At 36.7% G+C, this 23,251-nt stretch overlaps 1 protein-coding gene across 1 annotated transcript in view; it reads right to left on the minus strand.

Annotated features, from left to right (window-relative positions):
* KNTC1 (kinetochore associated 1) overlaps positions 1-23,249 on the minus strand; it is a 62,138-nt gene extending 38,889 nt beyond the window's left edge. Inside the window, exons 1-24 of the mRNA XM_067539556.1 lie at positions 23,038-23,249; positions 18,294-18,443; positions 17,988-18,108; positions 16,699-16,814; positions 16,179-16,251; positions 13,972-14,049; positions 13,254-13,288; positions 12,910-13,020; positions 11,800-11,893; positions 11,090-11,142; positions 10,666-10,778; positions 9,761-9,815; positions 9,173-9,271; positions 7,112-7,155; positions 6,927-6,992; positions 6,758-6,833; positions 5,431-5,559; positions 5,240-5,329; positions 4,470-4,529; positions 3,851-3,912; positions 2,797-2,908; positions 1,917-2,060; positions 1,607-1,663; positions 1,416-1,517 (exon numbers count right to left, since the gene is read on the minus strand). Of these exons, the coding sequence (XP_067395657.1) occupies positions 1,416-1,517; positions 1,607-1,663; positions 1,917-2,060; positions 2,797-2,908; positions 3,851-3,912; positions 4,470-4,529; positions 5,240-5,329; positions 5,431-5,559; positions 6,758-6,833; positions 6,927-6,992; positions 7,112-7,155; positions 9,173-9,271; positions 9,761-9,815; positions 10,666-10,778; positions 11,090-11,142; positions 11,800-11,893; positions 12,910-13,020; positions 13,254-13,288; positions 13,972-14,049; positions 16,179-16,251; positions 16,699-16,814; positions 17,988-18,108; positions 18,294-18,425 (2,022 nt within the window). The 5' untranslated portion in view covers positions 18,426-18,443; positions 23,038-23,249. The remainder of the gene's footprint in view (positions 1-1,415; positions 1,518-1,606; positions 1,664-1,916; positions 2,061-2,796; positions 2,909-3,850; positions 3,913-4,469; positions 4,530-5,239; positions 5,330-5,430; positions 5,560-6,757; positions 6,834-6,926; positions 6,993-7,111; positions 7,156-9,172; positions 9,272-9,760; positions 9,816-10,665; positions 10,779-11,089; positions 11,143-11,799; positions 11,894-12,909; positions 13,021-13,253; positions 13,289-13,971; positions 14,050-16,178; positions 16,252-16,698; positions 16,815-17,987; positions 18,109-18,293; positions 18,444-23,037) is intronic.
* Between the last annotated feature and the right edge of the window lie 2 nt (positions 23,250-23,251).

Raw genomic sequence — 23,251 nt, forward strand, 5'->3', positions numbered from 1 at the left:
GAGTTTCCACATTTTCAGCTTTTGCAATTAGCAATTGGTTTGCTTTGCGCTTTATTTCTTGTAACCTCTGTCTCACCACATCTATAGGTGCTACTGTATCTATAGGATACATATTACAATAACCTATATAATTTACTTTTATTTTGCATGGACTAATCCAACATTTGAAAAAGCTACTTGCACCTATTCACCATTGGCAAATGGAGGAGGGGGAAGTCCTATTTCTGTAAAATTTAAGCTTTAATTAAAACAAATAAAATAAAACCTAAGTTTCTGGCTCTTACTTCTGTGATGATACATTCAGTTCGCATTTGGAAGAGTAAGCCAATTCAGTGTCATTTTCCTGACTCTATAAATAGGCATGTTCATTGCCTTTCCACAGTCCAGAATTTTGGCAAGCAGCAACAAGTTAAACAAGATTAATTAGTTTAATCATTTCAATTCAGTAGTGACATTATCAAGAATCATGTCAATTTCATGCTGCTGCTAAAAAAGGCTGACTAATAAGACACCAGAATTATTCACTTTAGGAGTAGGATTTAAAAAAATTGAGGCTGGGGAGAGGTAGAGTAGCAAACACCATTTTTGTCCCTCTTCACTACAACCTCTTCACTCTTCATTAGAAGAGGGGAATAAGGAACAGAAAGGGAGTTCTATCTTACGGTTTTGTATTGCTGTCCATCACTAATATCTGTGTACCTGAGTTGGTCCCTGACCCTCACTGGTGGGCACTCCCCATACTGTAGCCTTTCATATCTCACTAAGAGGTTTTTGTTCTCCTGATATGTCTCTTTTTAAGCCATAAATCATTCTGTAATAGTGTTATATTACAGGTGCTATCCAAAATTGTACTATAGCATATTTACTATCTTCATATATAGGGATTCATGGCATAGAGGAATCTGCTAAGTGGTGTGATTTGTCAAAACACAAAGTGACTGGACTTGCAAAAATGTATCATGATGTAGAGACAGTAGGAAACAAACTGTCTGATAGAGCTACCATAACCGGTTTAGTTGTACAATCATGGAAACGAGTTCAGCATTTCACAGAAGATTTTTTTGTAAACATTGTTGAGAAGATGAGTCAGGAACCTTCTAACATGCTATAAGCAATTTCTTTTCTTTTTGGGCTAGGGAGAGACATGTCACATTCCAATTTCAGAACCACAAATGCTTTAAGGCTAACAGAAGGACATTTGTTAACAGGGCTAAAGGATAAGACAAAGGAAGACAGGAACTTAATTCCTCATTCCACTGAAGCGAGTCCTCCCTCACCAAAAGAATATATATTTTAGTGCTGTTAGTGGGTCTTAGCAATCATGTTATAAAAAGATTACATATTAAGATCTCTGTTCAAGTAGTGTAAATATTGAGCTCAGCAACATAGTGTTATCAATTAACTATACTCCTTACCAAGGGAATCCAACGCCAGGAAGATGCCAGTCCCAGTTCACCTGGATTTTTACTTGTAAAAAACACTTCTGCCATTTGAAGTCCATTTTCTGGCCAATTTGTCTGCCCAAAATATTAGAAATTAGTGCAAGTATCTGTGAAAATGTAGAAATACAACTTATGCAGGGTTTTGCAGCATAACTGTACTTTACCTTATCAGTTAATTCAAGGTTTCGAGCTCCTTGTTCTAGCCATTTTGCTAGTATTTTCTGAAATGCAAAGAATTATTAAAAAATTCTATGTGCTAAAGCAAAAATCATTTACAATAATATGAAGTGAAATTATTAATTTTTTAAACAAAATAAATTGCAGAAAAAAGTCATTTAATACTAAAGAAATGGCTTTTCTGAGTATCAAAAGTACCATTTCTGTAAGAGGCTTTCCTATAAAAGTGCATTTTAATCTGAAAAAAATATTTGATATAAAGGAAATCTGCATAGCTGTTTCTTTTAATAGTTTTACCTGTCCTCTTGGCACAACTCTCCTTACAAAAGGAATCACAACATTTTTAAACCACCGACACAGTTCTTTTATAGGAATGGTGGCATGGATTGTGTTAAGCAGGTCCTCCAGCATTTTCAAATCAAAGCTGCTTTCAAAATCCGCCTAAAATATAAAAGCAAAACACTTATGTTTTTATTATGGAGTGTATTATATTGTAAAATATCAGACAAAGATAGTTCTCTTTCTAACTTGGCTCTTTATATTAGTGAAGAGTTCAGCCATTCACAGATCTGAAATCAAGAAAAACAGCCATGTTAGAGAAAGTGTGATCAAGTTAAACAAGACGACAGTGAAGTGAATTTATCACACATGCAGGACACAATCTTGCTGCCACAAACTTCAGTGGAAGCAGTACTGGTACTACAATGCCAGCGCTTTAGAAAACTGGATCTCTAGCTCACTCTAGCAAGAGAATGAGAAATTCAAAAGTTTGTGGCCACCATTTTGAATTGGTTACATCTCAGTCCACACAGCTACTTTTAAGACATTTTTAGGACAGCAGTCAAACAAGTCTTAAGCAAGCCTTAAAAATTCTATTAGTGAGCAAAGTCCTCCATGCTCCTGAGAAAGTGAGCACAAGATGGCAAGCCTGATCAGAGTCCTAGAAGTGTCATCTTTCATGACTTTGGCATCCCCTCAAAGGGACTTATCTGTGATGTTACAACAGAAATTAATTCTTCTAAACCAGTAACAAGTTCAGAGTGCAAAAGAAATAGGGTAATGTAATCAGCCTCATCAAAGATGGGATTCTTTCAGACTTTCTACTTGTCAAGGAGGTGTTTAATACTGCTCTCTCTAGAACAGATTTAAAAAAAAAAAAAAATCTGAGACCTCATACCTGATGCCTAAGCCAGAGGTATTGTGCACAAGAGAGATTGCCTTCTTGTAGCTGAGAAAGGATGTTCTTGAAAATATCTTCATTATTCAAGAATTCAATCCAACCAATTCCACTAGGGATGTGATCAGGAAAAGTGATTAGGCTTTTGAGTACAGTATTTTTTTTAATTTTAAAAAAGAGAAAAAAGTATACATTCCAACAAGTAATGTTTTTACAAACCAGAGATCACCGTAAAATGACAGATTTTTAAAAATTCATATCCCTTCTATGACACTTATCCCCAAATACCAATTTTCTGCTAAATAATGCTTGAAGTATATAGCATCTGCAACAGAAAAATCTAGGTTACATATTTTCACTGTGTAGGCTCTTCTGGTTAAAATGCAGAGTTTATCTTTACCTGCTCCCTTCTGGCCTCCTTAGATTTTGTTTTGCAAACAAGCACAGTGCAGCTACTTGGTTATATTATGCACCCAATAAAGGAATGAATACTTATGTCCGGAAGAAGGCTGTGTGGTGTATTTCCCTCTTTGGGTGCGAACTACCACCAACCTAACAGTTGTGTACAGGAATAGAGGGGAAATGAGATTCTATATAAGGAAGGTACACATTTCTCTGTGCTTATTTGCTTATAATAAAAATAAATAAGCAGACAAACAGCAGAGCAGGCTGACATCTTCTGTAGAAAGGAAATTTAAAAACAAAGACCACAGAAGAGAAGGAAAAAGCCTGACATACTAGACTGAGACTTTGGCTAAAACCATGAGCAGCTGTGGTAAAAAATTGAGACTCAGAGTCAAGGAATTGTGACTGATGGTTGCAATTCCTTTCTTTCTCCCACCATGCTCCTGGAGATGGAATTAGCTAACTGGAGCCCTTCACTGGAGCCAGGTTACTTCCCTCTCCTTTGTGCTAGCTCAGCTGGCATATTAGGGACAGGAATGGAGCTCTGCCCCTCTCCCTCTACATGATCTGGGGGGAGGAGAGGGTAAAGGTGTGAGTGAAGGAGGAGACACTAAGTGGAAAGCCCCAACATTTAAAGAAATAAAGAAACCTGAATTTCTCTGGTCCAAAGGCTCCATAGAAAGTAGTTAGCCTTGCTTGAGCTCTCAGTATCTGTATGGAGATAGAGTGATTTTAGTTGAAAGGAAAACTCTAGCTATTCAGAGAATGATGTTAAAATGGTTAAGAAAAACCAATATAAAAATGACAGGTACAGAAGGTTTCCAAAATCTCTAACCAATTAGTCCTGCAGGACAATTTACTTAGTACATATTATTAAAAAAATTCAAGACTATAAATGGTTTACACTCTATCTCCTGAACACTGTAAGAATGCCATCTTAGTTACAACAAGACTGAATAAACACAAACATTTTATAGTTGTTTAAAAGCTCCTTAACATTAAAAAACAAAACAAAAAAAAAAAAACACAAAACGGATTGATTTCTCTGATTTCTAGAGTAGTCAAGAACCATTCATTTCTACAGCAACAGGAAGTATTTCATTCTGAAAGCAATGTCAGTATCAGGATCCCTTCTCATATTTTAAGAGTTTTTAGATTAATTTTTAAGACGTTTAGACATTAATCCTATTTTTAAAATTGCCTATCTAACTGTTTACTGGAAGTTAACATACTTATATAACCCAGGCAATTTTTATTTGTTCTCTTACTTCTGTTACGGACACTTGAACTCCATCAGAAGCAATCGTTTTGTCATCTCTTTTCAAAATCTGAAATGAATGTATTAACACACAATAGTTGGCAATACTGTTGATACAGAATGTATCAGATATTGCATAGCACTATAAAAATGTAATGTAAACAGTAACAAAAATACTAGTATCTTCAAGTACACAATCTTTCCATGGGGTTTCTGCAAGTATGCAGTGTATGTAGGATCAAGGCCATAATACATCTACTTGGTTCAGTTAAATAAGGCAGGAAAGTCTGGAATGTGAAAGGAATGAAAAATTCAAACAAGGTTCAGTTTTCAGTCTCTGCAAATGATTTGGTAAAGCTTGCTGCCCCAACTAAATCCTGGTTTCCCTTTTCTCCTTTCCCCTGTGCAAAGAGCAGAACAGGACCAGCACCCTTTCACAAAACTCTCGAGCACAAGGAAAGTCGGATAGAAAACTAGCTCACACATCACATCTACCGCAGAACTGATTTTCATGTTAGGCAATGTTTCTAATATGCTTACTCTTGACAGAAAGCATTAACTGGAAACATGCTTTACCCTAGTATACAGCAGCAACAGCAAAGTGCACTCCACAGCATTTCCCCTTTTGCTTAGCCCTTAGTCTAATTTTTTGGCCAGTCCTCTAAAACATTATCATTCTATGTTGAACTGCAACATCCGTTATACAGTGATAGTCATTCAAGTCAAGTGGGAAAATGGAGCAGGAATGTACCGGTATGAGCAATTCCATAAAAGACGTACTCTGATTTTAGCGTAGTTTAACATTTCCTGAGTTGTTTCGTATGTTGGCCATGGAGCATTTATGCAGTAATCCACAATGAACTGGTTATCCTGTTTGATTAAGGAAACAGTTTAAAGTTATTAACTCTTGGCTCCCTTTCAGCTTGGTTGAATGTGTCCAAGAGAGTCATGCAACACACAAAAGCATTTACCTGTGTTTTATGCAGATTTTCTTTAGCTTCATCCACAAGGTCTAACCAGACAGTTTGACCATCATAACTTCCAATGGAAGCTGAAGCCAATTTCTCTAAAATAGCACTTGCTTTTACTTTGTAAACAAGCTGTTTAAAAAAAAAAAAAAAAAAAAAAAGACAAAGGCCGACATTTTTAAAACTAGCATCCTACTGCTTTTAAACAGATAATCTCTGTCTGCAGTTGAAAGGTCATCACATTGTCAGATCACAATATTATTCTGGAGGAAAGTGGGTTGAAATGAGATGCATGCCCTCAGCACAAACATTGCAGAAGAGCCTTGTTATCCTAGTACAATTTAGAAAGCCAAAAAGCACACATTTGAATGGGAGTGCTGGGCCGGTGACAGTCCTCTTTAGATTTTTTCCATATGTTGTTTTATAAAGTTGAGTTAAAAAAGTTTTATAAAGTCCTATTATCTTCAGGACTCTGGAAAGATTAAATTATTATAAAAAAAGAAAGGCAGCCTATGGCTACTGAGACTCATCATTATTAATACAACTATAAAGTTAACAAAATCAAAATATGTTTCTAATCTCATCTATCTTTATCATCCATTAACTGACTCTCTTTCCGAGTAAAAAAATTACTTGTTGGTAAATTCTAATCTTTGTTTTGATCAATTTAAAAAAGTATGATTAATCAAATTTTCTAGTGGACATAACAAAATTAGCATTTCATCTCTAAGGAGGGTGATATAGACCTGCTTCTGCTCCCATTAGAGTCAAATGGAAAAATTCCCATGAATTGCTATAGAAAATCCAGTGCAGCATTGACCCTAATGTGATTTTTTTTTTTTATACAAATGTCAACTCAGAAGAGTTTGTCTATAAAAGAAATAGCTAAAGTTCAGAATAAGGTCAAGAGAACTGCCCCTGGGAGGTGCTGAGATCTCTCAAAGGTAATAAGAATTGAGGGAGCTCAGTACTCTGCAATATTGGATCCAATACCCCAAAGAAGTTCTAATAATAATGCAGTGACTCAAACCAACCAGTCATATTATTGTTAATCAACATACATTAAGTGCTACTCTTCAAGATGTGCTACATTTCCTGATGCTTATATGGAACTCCATCAGAAGGCATACTTTATGCAGAATGGTTCAGAGGAAAATTTACTTCCGTTACATACACAACTGGCTAATTTTAAATCAATTTATTTTAAAAGCTAATTCACTATTTGAATGTTTTATGTGCTATTAAGAAATTATCAGAGACAAAAACTTGGTTCATAAATTCAATCTCATAAATTAATCTCTTTATTTATTGTCAAATATGAGTAATTTACCTCAACATCCAGTCCAAATTGAATAGCAAAATTCTCAGCTTCGGTAAACTTGTGCTTGTGAAGCAAGCGACTTAATCTAGGGAGTGAAATTAAATAAAGTGTGATATTTTAATTAAGGTATCAAAAAGTTACATAAAAGAAAAGTAAAATTTCAAAATGGAAAATATACCTGTTTTCTGGCAAGGCTTCTGTTAAACTTCTCAGTACTAAAACAGACACTGGGTCTTCAGGGGACCTGAAAGTGATTATGGAATTATGACAATGTATGGATATAAAATTATAATACTGAAAATGAAATAATTGGACACATTTCAATATAACAGTAACCTAGATAAATGGAAATATATGACTTACTTTTGGTGATTTTCATGAATTCCTTCCAAAAAGCATATTGTATCCTGCGGTAGACAATTGTTAGAAACTAAAGTTATGAAAAAATAAATCTCAGGCAGTACAAAGCAACTAGCAATAATAAAGAGGTGGGAACCTAGCCATTTCTTTTCTCTTACCCAATCTCTCATCTTTTGCTGTCTCACTAATATTTTGTCAAGGATGGCTGCCACCCCTTAAAACTTAAAATGGCTTAAGTTGAACTCTTGTCTTTCTACCTGAAACCTCCTCATCGCCCCATTTCAATTCCTGTTGACTTTCATTCTGACATTCAAGCCCTTAGCACTAGTGTCATCTCTGACCTCTTCCTCACCTTCTTCCCCCACAACCAGGCCATATCACCCTGATAGATATGGCAATTTCCTGTCATATTCTTCGGAGGGATTACTGAATTAAGTTTAAATATTTTGGGGGTTCCATGTATTAAATTAATGGTTTGTAATAATACATAATAATAGTATGTAATCTCTCTGGGGGAAAATGGGATGCGAGGCCTGGATGATCAAAAGGACTATATTGAACAATATGCTCAACAAGAATGAACATTTGGGACAATATGTGTAAAGTGGATTTCCTCGTAAATATCTAGGGAGAAGTGAAAACAAATTGCCCAACTCCAGTTATACAAAAAAACAGCCTTCTGAAGATATGCCCCCAGGAGTGGGGCTTTGTCTGCTGATCTCCTGTAACATAAGGCCAAGATCAAGAGCCTAAGCAGTATAAAGAAAAGACTGAACTACTCATGGTTGTTCTGGTTCTGCATCTGGGAGTTATGAATTTGTAATGGGAGAAAACATCTGTGGGTTTTGAAGGACTAACATCTACCAAAGCTTGAAACTGGAGTCGAGGTGATCTCTGGTAAGCTTTTTGGCATGCATTCAGGTTCTTTTATTGTTTTTACTTTTTTTTCCTCTGTAATGCTTTCACTTCAAGAATAAATGTACTTGCTTATAAAGAGCTGTGTGGTCATTTATGACTGCTGGCAATTATAGCTCTTCATAGCCTCTAGAAAGAAAGCAAAGCGCAGTTGCTGGTCTGTTTAGGCAGACTGGCTTGCTGGGAACATCACAGTGTAGGTAGCAACTGTGTAGCCTAAAAAAAAAACCCAGTCCGGAGGGACAGACACATGGGTCTCTACCCAAGAGCCAGGAGTCTAGAGTGGTAGGTCTAAAGACCATGGAGAGGAATACAGGTGCAGTGGCCCTGAACTGTGACAGTTATTTCTTCCTTCACATCTTTAGAAGTCAACCTTTCCTCTCCATCCCGAAAGTCAAATTTGTGTCCTCCCCACCTCCTGCCTTGACTATCATCATCTCCTTTTCTTTGGCCTTTGATATTAACCTATATTCTCTCCAAATGCCACTGCCCATATGATCTTTTTTGCCAAGTGCTCCAAACATATTACACTCCTTTGAGTCATTTCACCAGCTCTGCACTGTGCTGCACATCCAGTCTAGAACTTACTTAGAACCTTGAAAAAGCACAACTGCCTACACCTCTGACTTGGTATCCATTCACATTTCCCCATACTCACGCCACTCTACCAGTGACACAAGTCTTAATAAAACTTTGGTTCTCTTTCAGCTCCTTTTGTGCTTCCAAAAGTCTATTTGTCAAGCCCTCGCTTCATCAATTAAATCTACCCTAAAAACCTACTTCAGCAGCATCACCTCAAAAAAAAAAATTTGTTTACTCAAAGAAAATAAAACCACACAAATCAGATCTAACAGCAAGATTTATTGGCACCTGCCATTAATATAAAAGTATTGAACTAACAAGATGTGGGCTTGCGCCATCCTGATCAGTTTGTATATTGTATCTCTTTCCTCCATCCTTTGGAGTTATTTTAGATTTTTTTTTTTTTTAGATTGTAAGATCATCAGGGAAAGAAATTGTTCTTTATTCATGTATAGTTCTTACCACATTTTTTATTCTAACCTAAAATAAATAATAAACACAGCAACTGCTTTAGAGGTTATACATATTAAAACACATAATAGTTGTTTAAAAAAATACAAAACATACTGTGCTGATTCCACTTTGAACCAGTGAAGAAACATCAGATACTTCCAAAGAATAGAGCAGGTGCATTGCAGGCAGTGAAAAAACCATGAGGTCTCTCATCTATAAAATAGGGTAAAAAAACCAAAAAGGTAAATGTGAAAATCATAAACTAAGGGGCTGCTTGATAAAATAAGTTGATCCCCACAGTTATTTGCAGGATTCTTTCTGGAGTGTTTCTACAGAATGAGGTAGAGAATTTATTGAGCACTTTTTGGAGCTCAGGGGACAAATGCCAAAAATTTGAGAAAGTTGAACACTGTTTTAGAAGGTCATCTATGTTTATTAGATTTTTAAAAACAAGCATATCTACTAATTTCACTCCAGCATTCTGTTTGTTATCTTAACTCCAATGCCTGTTCACAGTAGGCAATTATTAGAAAACCAAAAATGTAACTGTTAGTTTATACACCAGTTTGGTTTCTTTAGTGCAAACACTGAAAAAAGGCAACTATTGAATACATGCATAATCAGCCATCTCATATCTTCATGCTTTTCAACTGCTATGAAATCAAAATAAAACAGAATATAGATAAATAAAGAGATTTGTACCTGTTTGTTATCAGGTATTGTCAAGGCTATTAGTTTAAGGCTGGCAATCCCTTGTCTATAGAGAAGGAAAAAAACCCCAAAACATTGCATCAATCTTATGTTAAATTATGAAGTTTATAAAAAAAATACTGACACAATTTGTAAAATTTCAGTCTTCTATGAAAACTGAGATATTGTAGTACTACAGTCCATGGCCCTAGGGTAGCACAATAAATTACCATGCAAAAGATAGGAGTTCAATTTCCAAGCTTGAAACCATGCATGTGGTGGCAAACGTGGAAGGAAAGTATGGTCTAATGATAAGAGCTAGAATTCTTGTGTTCTAATCTCTGCTCTGTTACCAACTTCTTTTGTTGTTTTAGGCAATCCACCTAAATTCTGTCCCTCAATTTTCTCAACCTGTAGAATGAGATACCACTTATTTGCCTACTTTGAAGATAAATGCTATATATTAATTCTAGTTATTATCACACATAGTCTTGAGAGCAATACTCCAGTGTTCAATCCAACAGATGAGAAAGTTGCCAAAATGCTTGCAACTCTAGAGGGATGGTTATGAACTGCTTTAGTAGTAATTAGGAGAGTCACTCTGCAGGAGGCCTCATTTTTACCCTCTGTGGAAAGAAGTCAAGGATACTTGGGCTGCAAGTCCAGTATTGTTCGCTGATGAGCTAGAAAAACGTCACTGGAATGCCACAAGAAGCAAAAATAAGACCTGTCATACCATCCAGTTCAATCCTTAGACTCCCTGATGGTTAAACCTCAGCTCTAGTTCCTGTCTGGGCCAATTGGGACTAACGATTTTCTAGAAGACAAGCCCCAAAGAAAGCCAAATGAGGGTTGGACAATTCCTGCAGTAGTAGACCCTTCATATTCCAAAAATGGTGCTATAATTCTTCATTTACCGTGTGACTGAAGAAGAATCTGATTCTGTAGTTAGAAGAAAATCTTCAATATGAACTAAAGGCCAATCCCAAATCAACGTAAGAGAATAAACATCCCACATGCTCAAAACATTCTAGAAGAAAACAAAAATTCAGGCATCCACTTCATACTTTCTTGACATAATGAAGACATGTTTTATTCAATTGACTTGTCCAGAAAGGAAGACACCAATATATTTACAGTACAGTACTTAAGTGTACCAGACCTTGAAGTATTTCTATCCAAGGAATAAAGCACAATGTAAGGTCAACTTCTCTATAAGAAAAGGTATTTTTCTACCTGATAAAATCTATTTGGTAGACACTAATTTTATTTAAAAATCATTAGGTAAAAAAGTCATTGTAAAAGAATTTCAGACAGACAGATCAATGAGATTATACTTACTTCCTTATCCAAGACAAACAACAAGTTGTCTAGAACCTGAAATTTCACTGCACCTAGGAAAGAAAACAATAAAATTTATATAGAAGTTATATTTTTGTCTGGAAATAATACATTTGAACTGCAAATATTTTTTTAGAAATACCCATTTACAAACCAGTTTATTCAGAGTTTTTAAAATGGATCTAAAAGAGCCAGTCAGTCATCCTAGTGGCACAGTTAGGCCCCAGTCCTGAAAATACTTATGTATCTGCTGAACTGTTTTGTTAGATTTGAGCCAGAGTGCTCAGCACCTTTTAGGAGTAAGCCTATGAGGAAGAGCAATAACATTACTAAACAATGCTCCCACTCACTCCTCAGATAAAAAGACAAATATTTGAAAACTGGTTAACAACAAGAAAAGTTTATTCCACCTTGTAAAAAAAAAAAAAAAAAAAAAAAAAAAAAAAAATGACAATCCAGCTATATAGGATATACATCCTGCAATACTTCACTGCAGAAAAATCTGTTTAAAAAAGTTAACATCTTTGAAGCATAAATTTAGACCTGCAGTATATACTCAACAAAATAAAGTCCCCTTCTGCAATACTACATGCATTATGAAAACAGTAAGCTAACAATTACAAAAAGTAGCACAAGATATTTTCAGTTATATTCCTATACATTTATATGACTAGACTTCTCATTTTACAGGCAAAATTTTTAAGTTTTACCTTTAATCATACTTGAATCAGCAAAACTTTGAACAGACACCAAGTTTTTACTAGGATCCACCTCCCATTTGGAGAGCACATAGTTGCCTTTACCCTGTTTAAAAAAACAAAAACAAAATGTGGTTGTATATTAGAAGTTCTGGTAGTTGACAAGTTTGTCTCACTCACTGAAGTTTAATATAAAAAGGCTCCTGGGAAGTTGCAAGTCTTGCTGAGTACCCTACACAGCCTCTTAATAGTTAGGATTAATACATTTCAAAAATCAAAGTAGCTTTTTTTCCTTTCCTATTTTCACTATATCACAATATTTAAATCAATCATTCTTGCCCTCTAAAGTAGATTTTTTTTGGCTCTTACAAAAACATGGAACACTTACAAACAGCCAATTTGCATCCAAATAGGACATTGTGCTTGAACCCATCAATAGAAAGATCTGCATTGAAGTTAATGGGGTTTGTGGATCAAGACTATAGACAGTATGTATCCATGGGATCACGTTAAGACCTAGTCCAGAAGAGTGCTTCAGTATGTCCATAATTTGCATCCCCCTAAAGTCATTGGGACTATGCACGTGCTTAAGCACTTTGCCAGACTGGGACCTTATACTGTACTTTCGCAAGTCTCTGTTAGATAGAAAGACTCATTGACTTCAGTTGACATTAGATTGAGCCCTCTGAAAACAAGTATTAGACTACAAAAACATCAGCGCATGCAGATGAACTAAAATCGCAGCAATTTAGTAAAGTCACTAATAACAAATGTGTGGAGTTTTATCAACCTTCTTAGCACTATGTCCAGTTTTGAATGACAAATTGTCCCTTTAAAACTAAAAAGACCACCACCACACACTGACTGCATAAGTGATAGCCTTTAGCATTATTTACATTCGGGAATCCATGAATTAATAAAACTCCTGCAAAAAAGATTAAAAAAAATCTTTGTAAAAGAAGTAAAAAGTTTGATCCCAAAATCTTGACATTATATTTTAATCAACCAAAATATTACTGATATTGCAGACTATTACATTAACAAACATCTTAATGCATAAGATATTTTAATCATTTGTCTCCATAAACATTTTTTCAGTAAAATATTAGGATGTACATTTACCCCAATTATCAGCAAGATGTTGCTCCTCAAGTCACAAATCACAAAATTCAGACAGCCAAGGGTATGATAGTCCTGAGTAGAAATATAAGCAGTCTTGATATCTCCTTGTAACTGGAAAAATTAGAACACAGTTATTTATAGAATAATAAATAAATTTCAACCGACTTAAATGTTAACTTTAGGATGTAAAGAAAACTTCAGTTTACCTATTTATCAGTTAGGAATTTTTTTAATTGCTGTAAAGCTAACAGAAAGATTTTAATAAACTATACAGATCAGTTTTGTTAAATTGGAAATTTGTAACAAATACACCAGGTGGCAGATTAGCAGATACTGCTATTTACCTTCTTTGCTGTAATCATGTCCATCTTGTCAATTGCTACATATTATTAAAAAAAAAAAAAAAAAGCCACAATGTAAAACACAAAAAAATATGGTTTCATAATTTCACAAAGAGAGTTTCATATTGGATAGCTGTAATACCAACCTGACAGCTCTGTATAGCATGAACAATAATACAATCCAAGTTCACATGCATTTCTATTGGTCATGTTATGGAGTTACAGAAAATTAACTTTTTACTAGCACAGGGTAGTCCTGTTCTCATTAAAGTCATTTCTAATATTCTTCAATATAACTATGGTAGTAATACTATGATTTGGAATTCTGTTCGTGTAACAAGCAATACTCTCAATAAGAAACAGAATTACTGAAGGGAATCTAAACTAAAAGTAATTTGCAGGTGGGATAGGAGGAATAAAAATAGTTTACAAAACTAAGGGTTGATTTTTTTAAAAAACGAAAATAAAATCTTGCATCATTACAATTAATTCACACTGTCTTATAAACAAAAGCACTATGAATAATTAAGGCCATTTCCTGGAAGTTGTTAAACAGTCTCAGCTCTCTTTGAAGCCAATGGGAGTTGAGGTTATTCACCACTTCACAGGACTGGGCCCATAGCCACTATAGAAAGCAGCATGCAAAAAAGTATTTTAGTTATTATAGGTTAATACACAACAATTTGCAATTTAATTTTAAACCTGAGTTGTATCAGCATACCTTCCTGAATTTTTGCAAGTGGGAGGCACATAATGCAAAAGAATCCATTGCTTGTGAGAATGAACATATGATAGATTCCTACAAAAATAAACACAATCATATCAACTTTGAAGTTTCTAAAAGTGTAAAAATAATGTAATCCAAATCTTGACCTACTTTAAAATTATTCTAATCTGATTAAGACTAGTTACTTTAAAATGTAATACTACCAAGCACAGAGATTAAAACAAACAAACAAACAAACCATACGTGGAACCAAAATTAACATACATAAAAAAATCTGAGATTACCCATGCAACTCTAACAGCAGCTGAATGACACCATTCCTAGAAGTTTGCTGATACTAGTGATTCTGTTAAGTATTATTTGTAAATGCCTAAAAGTCCCCTTATCACAAATGTACATGTCACTATGTACATATATACCATTAAGGGCCAAATCCTGAAGTCCTGAAATCCATAGGAGTTTACACATGTAAAAATCAGGACCAGTTCTGAGAACTTTACTTATGTCAACCAAAGGGACTTCTACCTGCTAAAAATAAACAGCATAAATTAAAAATCTCTCACACACACACGAGTGCCCTGAGAGAATAGATCCCTAAACACATCCCCTAAATTCACACCAGTCAACGCTGTCAGAGCAGCGAAGGAAGGGATATCTGAAGTAACAGGCTCTCCCATGAAAATGTTTCACCCCAGACATTCATATATAGGTACTGTCTGAAAAGATGCCCCAGCAGAGACAGCTAGTGCATAAAGAAAGAAACAAAAAAACAAACAGAACCAGGTTAGTTTCAGGAGGGAACATATGCCAAACAGAGAAAAGATATAAATCATCCATGTCAAACCTCTAAATAACAAGAAAAAAAAAGAACTCAAAGCACTTCACATAGAGGCCAGTATTTGTAAAGAGGCATGTATCAGAAATTCTTTATGAAAGCTTAGGGTTTGGTTTTTTTGTTATTTTCTTTTTAAAAACATCCACCAACCATTATAAAATTTCAGTCATTATCTTAAATAGCTCTTAAAAAAACATTTGTTTTCCAAAAATAACAACAACAAAAAAATCAATAAACAGTTCAATATACATTTTAGTACCACAAAATATAATTACAAACAATACAATTTCTCTGGTTAGATTAATGGAAGTGAAACACATGACTAGTAAATGCTCAATGTATTTACAACGTATAAGGGTGAAATCCTGCACCACTAACGTTAATGAGAGTTTTGATATTGACTTTATAGAAGTCAAGATTTCACCGCAAGAATAACCAACTGCTCATGATGAACTTGATGCCCAGTCAATTAAGTCAATAGGAGTCTTTCCACTGATTTCAGTGGGCTTTGGATCAGGCTCTACTGCCTAGGTCACTACTGCCAAGTAGGGCGTAATAATTAATCAAAATAATATTTGGGAAACCTGAGCTGCTTCACTGGGATAGATGCTGTGGAAAATCAAAAGTTTTGGAGTAGAGCCCCCCAAATAATATGCTTATCCCCAATTATTTTATAAAGAAAAAACAAAATGAAAAGTCTGAAATTAATTTAACCAAAACACTTTAGTAAGTGATTATGGTCTGCAAACACTTATCCATGTGCTTAACTGTACACATGCAAGACACTCCATTGAAGTCAATGGAAATACATGTGTACAGTTAAGTACATGTATGTTTACAGGATCTGAGCTTAAAATAGCAACAAGATGGCCTCAAACAAACTATTCCAAATTCATGTGACTATCCACTTTTAAATATTAATACACAGCAAGAAGAGACGTACAGAAAAATATAACATACACACGTTATTAAATAGCGTATTTCTCCTTGTTTTCCTGAAGTTGTCAGTCATGAGCTCAGTCAAGAGTTCAACCCTGGAAGATGCTTGAGCACTCTGGCCCTGAATCAAAGTACATAAGCATGTGCTTAATTTAAGAATGCTGTTCAATGGGACTCTTCCTATGCTTAAAGTTAAGCATGTGCTTATGTGCTCTGTTGGATAAGGGCTAGAGTGCTCCACACTTGCAAGGGTTGAGCCCTGAAGGGTCAAATCCAGCTTTCATAGCACATACGTTTTTATTACGGTGAATTATTCATGGTTAACTATCTCATATAGCTTTTTTTTTTTTTTTCCTGTTTTGGGTTGGTTTTTGTTCTAAAAGTTAAGACAAGGATATTTTTAGGAAAGATTGTAAGAAAAACTTACCTTCATCTGCCTTATCTTTTTCTATAATGAGGTTTAGATACGTCTTTTCATTCTCAGATTTCTGAACCAAAACCTAAAATACAAGTCAACGTAAAGAGATTTTTATTCCATGTTTGATTAAAATTACGTGCTTTACAGGAAATAATGCATATGAATTTAAACCTATACTTCCTCCGCTGAGAAATTCTGCATTAACATGCAAATTTGAATAATAAGGAATTGGTAACATATATAATTCTTTTAGGGATCAATCTTGCACACTGTTAGAGAAATAGTCCTTATCCTCATACAAAGTGGGATTGTGTTTTGTTTATTGCATTTAAATAAAGTTCACTAGATTTGTTACTCCCAGGACATCCTAGGGAACAAAAACAAAAAACATGTTCCTTGTAACGTACATGCTTAGTCAGACAAAGCAAAAGTCACCTTCAAGAAACTTAATTTATTAATATTTTGATATTTGACACAAATAAAAAGCAAGCAAGCAATTAAGAACGTAGCAAAAAAGTAAGTCCCATACATTAGTTAGCAAAGTTTGCTTTGATGGTACATGAATAAGATGTAGGTTGCCACTTCTCTCACCAACCACAAGAAACTGTCCTTTTTGACACAAACCAACCACATCCACCTCGGTATCTGAAATTCCAAACCAAAATTTCAATTATTAGGTTGTCATAGACAATGCAGTTCAAGCATGAATAAGTTTGTAGTGCAGCATCTCAAATTCCTTCAAACATTTATTTTGATTTATAGACGTGCTAAGGAAGGAGTGTGCTTCCAAATGCTCTAGACGCACTTCATATAAGTCAAAAATACAAGTATAGTAATTTATAATAACCCACCACAAATCTACCAAAATCAGGCTTGAGACCACCATATAAAGATTCTAAAAATTGTCCACAATTCATTTTGCATGAAAAGCTGGTGAATTACTGTTCTGATATCAGCAGGGTTTTGTATTCTATAGTATAAATGGTTTTGTTTAACTACTGTGTTAATATAAATCTTTTTATCTAAAAGTAATATTAGTTGGTCATGTGTTTCTAATTTTCCCACCTATTACATGCTTTCAAAGTAATAAAAATAGCAGATAGTTTATCTCCGTGGTTGAGTCTTTGCATATCTGTAGTTTCACTTTTTTTACCCCCATCTTGCAAATACACACGCACACCTTTACTCATATGAGTAGTACCACAGAAGCCATTAGAATTCCCCACCTGTTTAATAGTGTTTCCAGAACATCAGACCCCAATCCTACAAAGAGCTTCACATGTGTGGACCCCTCTGTACTCAGACAGATCCCCAATAAAGTCAATAGGAGCCCACTGCAGGATCAGTTACATAGAATGCAAGTTCTCCAGAGCATGGACTCGCTCACTTGGTGTTTGAACATCAGACACAAGGGGCACCCAATCTTGATTGAGGACTTTGGCCATAAATATACTAAAAATATTTATTAACAATCATTTCAATTCTGTGTAATAGCACTTGTTAAACTAAAATACTTTTTCTTACAGCATTTTAACAGCTATTATTCCTGCTTCAGGAACAAATTAACAAATGTTCAAAGGATTTTCTGTGACGGCTTTGTTAATAACCTCTAGGGGTAACGGTGGTGCCGTATTGTTCATACAAATATTCTATTATGTTATAATGGTGTTTGTTTGTTTGTTTTAAACCTAGGATATATTGATAAAAGGCACTTGCTGTATTTTAAGACAGAAAATAATTAAAATAAAAAAGTTTTTTTATTAACTGAATTCATAGGCAATTTTGACTTGCATTTAGTTTAATTCTAAAACAACTCACCAAACTGAATGTGCATCTGAAAAGACTGGCAAATGCTATCAAGAAGTGCCACTGATCTGTCAGCCACAATAATACAGCCATCACTTGAGTTGCATGCATATAGTTTTGGGTTAAACAAGACCTTAGAAATAAAAAGAGTTGTGAAATATAAGGAACTAAAGTATCTTTAAAAATATAAAAAAAGAGTAATGCTTTTCAACAATTAAAATAAGACAATTTATAATAGTCTACTAATCTAAAACAATTTTTTACACAGTTTCTAAAATAAATTCCAACATAATAAACTGTGATCCTGATAAATTTTACCTTTTCAGAGGAAGTTATTTTAACTAGTGTATCCACTTGGTACAAGGCAATTCCACATTCTTGTCTTGAACCTATACTTAGTCGTCCACTCCCTGTGTCATCACTTGTCAGAAGTTCAATATCATTCCACATGTTGAAGAAATTCTTTACCTATGATAAATAGATAGAAATCATAATAGCAAAAACAAAATGGCATTATTGCTAAGTGATATTGAAACAACTGGTATTATGACATAGAACCCACTGACTTTGTAATGATACTTTGATTCTATATTTAAAGAGGACAGCGCAATAAGCTGTGTGTACCCATATTTAAGGGATACTGTGATGAAGTGTTCACTCCTCACAAGGCTGGAGTAAGAAAAAAGGGTCAATCAACTCTGTGACAGACCGCACCTGGAGGAGAGTCAAGACTGATAAGTTCTAATTGATGATAAAGCCCAGCTGAGCAAGCTGGCCTGATATATAACCAGGAAATGGCAAGCAAGGTATTGTAAGAAGAAACTCTACAGTCACTTCCTGGAGAAAAGGTGAGTGTCAAGCAGGGGGTTTGGGGGAAAGTAAGCCCTGGCATTCTGCCATTATTCTGGCAAGAGCCTGAGACAGGATGAAGTAGCCATGAGGAGCAGAGGAAGTTCCAGTGGTAACCCAGATGAGAAGGAAAAAAACAGGGAAGAGCCTAGGGAAACAATAACCTAGTCTGGAATTGCTTAGACAATAGTTACTGGACATAGGGTCCTAAGTAGTGGGTGGGTCTAGGTTCTGTTATTAGCAACAGGGGAAGCAGCATAGTCTGGACAGAGAAATAGAAGACTGCCTGAAATACTGTCCCATGGGACTGTTGTAAGGGGACCCCAGGACCCTCCTAAATAAAGACTTGAGGGTGTTGTTCTTTGAGGCGGTTTATTTCAAGCAGCTCAGAAAAGTGACTGTCACCATAATGGCTCCTGAAGACTTCTGCCTTACTGCCCCACAAAAGTAGTTTTTTATACAGTGTAACAGATAAAAGAGTATGACCTATTCAGTACTTTTCCACTACTTTAACACTAATTTTTTATTCTATATTAGGATACAACTGAAGCATTCCTTCATTATCTCTTAACTGACCATTCTTCCTAGTTACTATAGCAACTATCTACTTTAGCTAGCTTGCAATGTCTCTGCTTACTTTGCAACATCTGCATGGCAACTTGCTTCAAAGCTAATGGCTACTAAGATACAAAATGAAGTAGGTTAAAACTTAATACAAAATGGTGTGTTTAAAACTTGCCCTTATACAGGACTTTGATACTTTCAGAAAAGAAAAACTACAGTGACCTGGCCAGAGGGCCAAATCATGAAGAGGAAGCACCCTGAGTTATGAAGGAGGACCAGTTGAATCCAGGGAGCATGATGGCATGAGCAACCAAAGGGGGGTGTTAAAACTGGTTGAGAGCTAATCCCTAGACATGGCAACAAGAAGGTGCCCTAAAGGCTGAGAATGTTAACCTGAAATCTAAGTAATTTAACACAATCTGTTAAGTTGTTCCAGGTACAACACTTTCCCTCAATTTTCTCACCAATTTTGCCACCAGGTTCAATATTTCCAGGGGAGTCTAGGAGCCACAGTTGCACAGCTCTGCATTGGTTAGGCCTGAGATAATAGCATGAGACTGCATGAAAATTTCACCAAGGCCTGTCATAACTTGGTCCAGTCCCAATCTCTAAAAAGACACTAGTCTGTTGTGATGAGATCTAACAGTGGAACCCTACATGCTCCTAAATTAACTTCTGAACACAATCCCCTTCAGTCTGATGTTACCCCTTTTGTGAGTTCCTGGGTTTAGCCCCACTCTTAAGAGAGGCAGAGTCCTTGCTATTTCCACTTTCTCCTGCTGAGTTTTCTCATCCTCATGATGAAATGGCTCCTTCTGGCTGGAGGAGGACACTTTATAAGATTGCAACTGTCCCAGACAGCTGTGTCGCAGAGAGGAAATTCCAGTCCCCCTGCCATTCCCCTTCTCCTTCCCCCCAACAGGTTTCTGTAAAGAAAGTCCATGTGACAGATATGACAATATCCTGGACAAACCTTATTGAATTAAGTTAAACCTTATTGAAGTATTTTAGGAGCTCATTACATAAATACTTACTTTTTTAAATATACTATTAGTGTTGAAATTAATAGCTTATTGGTATGGGAAATCAAACACCAAATAACCATTTTTATTAAATCCAAAGGCTAAATGGTACTTTATGCAATTGCTCTAAACATGCTTAAATAATAATCAATTTACTACATCCAAACAACAACAATATTAAGTATTTGATCAAGATACTTGCACATGGGCTAAAGTCAGGGGTGCTTAGACCCATGTTGGTTGGTTCCAATGTGGTCAGGAAGGTATAAGCAATTAAACCTTGGAGTTAACTTTTTTTATATCCTCTAAAAAGTGATATTGCCAATTACTGATTTTGGATAAAAACCAATGCAAGGCACTTCATCCTTATTCCCAGTCTTAATTCAGATAAGATTTACAACTTTCTTCCCCAGGCCTTTCCTCATCTTTTCCCCTCCTGCCTGCTATCCAACATCTTTTTTGTTGAACCTGTCACGTAGGAGATAACAGTGGTATGGGGGTGGGAAGGTCCATGTTGGCTCACTTTAAGACATTCTTTTTATTTGATTTTAAAACATTTACAGTCACCCCTATTGGTCAGAGGCCTTCTTTTTAGAAATTTTCCCTTATCTCATTAGTTATTCTTTGAACCACACATCCTCCCTACTTTATTCCTTCTGGCCTTCTCATTACTTTTCAAGGCTTTCCTTCTACTTGCTAGTCAGGGCCTTTCTTTACAACACACATTTCCTTAAGCAGACTTTAGCTAACTTTTAATTTTTATACTTGTATACAATCCCTCATGTTGTGTATTTTCCATGGGGAGGGAGACCACAGCCCTCCAGGAACTAACAATAGTGTGGGAGGGGCAGAGGGTGATTAGGCAAACTCACTCGGGTTGTAACACCTCCAGAGATCTACCACCAGCTGGAGAGATGCTTGCATATAATCAAACTAGATGCTGTGGAACCAACAGACAAAGGATTTTTGGTTATATAGCCTGAGTTAAAACTGACTTTGCTGGTCTTTCTGATCCAGCAAACAGACAGGACCTCAGGTCCGAGGGGGGGCCCCAATCCTTAGGGAAGGTTTGGAAGGGCTTTGGCTCACAGATGCATCATAAGACTTGTTCTGAGCTGAAGCTGTGATAAACGTGTGACCACAAGAAGAAAAACCATATGGGGTTTTAAGGACTAATCACCAACTAGAGCGCTTGCTGGCGTGAGGTGTGATCTAAACTTATTGGCATATGTGTAGGTTTTCATTGGTTTTTAATGTTTTTCTTGTAATGCTTTTGCCTTAAGAATGCTTGCTTAGAACCGTGTAGTACCTTAACTGTTGGCAGTCTATGTAATTGCCATGTCTGAAAAGAGATACAAACCAGCCTGCTTAGGTAGTCTGTCTTTGGGGAATAACACAATGTAGGCAAGGAAGTGGTCAGCCTGGAAAGAACATGCTCAGGAGAAGGAGGGAGAGGCAGGTCTCTACCCAACAGACATGACAAGTGAGTCTGGAATCTAGACTACGTGCCTTTGTGGGACTATAGAAGGGGAAGGTGGAGGCAGTTGCCCTGAATTGTTAGTCCATTCAAGGGCAACTGCCCTGCCAGTAGCATGGCCCCCTCCCCCGGGGAATAGCCCTCCCCAGTTGAAACAATGCCCCTACCTGCTTTGTAACACTTTCCTAAACATAAATTGCTCACCACAATGGTTGCTCTAATTCACAAACAGTTACAAATACATGCAGCTTTCATAAAAGCAGCTGGGATTCATAAGTGGACACAGATCTATTCCCAAACTCACAGCTGCCATAAATGTTGTCCTAGGAGTGACACCACCTCAGTGACCATTCAGTTTAGCAATTTTTTCATGACTCTTACAAAGCCAATAAACTGGCTGCGCTGGCTCTAGTGTCCTGATAAATAACGCAGGAAGCTCCAGCCCCTACTGAATGTTCGGGCTCTCTGGTGAAATCCACTCTGATTGGTTGCTTTCCTCAGTGCCTGGCCTCCAGGGGCACAAAGCCAATCAGCCGCTCCAGGAGGCAGGCAGAGCTGTCTCTTCTCCACCTTTCCATATAGGGGGGACCTGGACTAGGCATGCCAGGGCCACACACGCACATCATTTTGAGAAAACTAAGGGGAAGCAGAAACCGTTCTGTACCATATTCCATCCCATCATGCAACATCCAGCCAGCCCTGCAGGGGGAAGAGAGACTGAAGAGCCTCTTGGACCTGGAAAAGACTCAACTACAGTTGCCACGCCGGGGGGGGTGGGGGTGTAAAGAGCCCCAGAGGGGACAGAATTGATGTGGGGGGGGCGTGAAATTAATTGCTGGGCAGGACAGAGGTGGAGAAGAGTTCCTGCAACAGGGACCAGACTAACCTTAATAAGTGGGGTAGCACTAGCAACAGGCAGGGACAAAACGTGAGGAGAGTTCAAAAATGAAGACAAACCAAAACCTCAAAACGATCTTTAAAATAACCCTCCTGCTGGTGGAGCCAATCTCATAATTGCAGGGGGTCCGACTCATGCGTTGTGAACCTTTGGGTTTGGCAACTTTGCACCGTACCCAAGTACCTTGCCAGCATGCCCCCGCCCCACTCTGCAGGGGGGCTTTATCAGCACCACCGCTCCGCACAGCATTACCTCAGCTGGGCGCCCAGCAGCAACGCCAAAACCCAGAGGCAGCGTATCAAGCTCCCTCTGACGGGTCACGGGAGTGGGGGTGTCGAGCCGGACATGGGGTTCGCTATTCACAGCAGCCGGCGCTCTCAGACAGACAGTCAAATTGGCGGGAACTTGTTCGTTCCCGGGCCGTCCAGTTTCAGGCAGCTACAGGGTGCAGTGAGGGTCAAAGAAC

The sequence above is a fragment of the Emydura macquarii genome, unplaced genomic scaffold (assembly GCF_026122565.2).
Source record: "Emydura macquarii macquarii isolate MOO-44397 ecotype Brisbane River unplaced genomic scaffold, CSIRO-AGI_Emac_v2 contig_554, whole genome shotgun sequence".
Lineage (NCBI taxonomy): Eukaryota > Metazoa > Chordata > Testudines > Chelidae > Emydura > Emydura macquarii.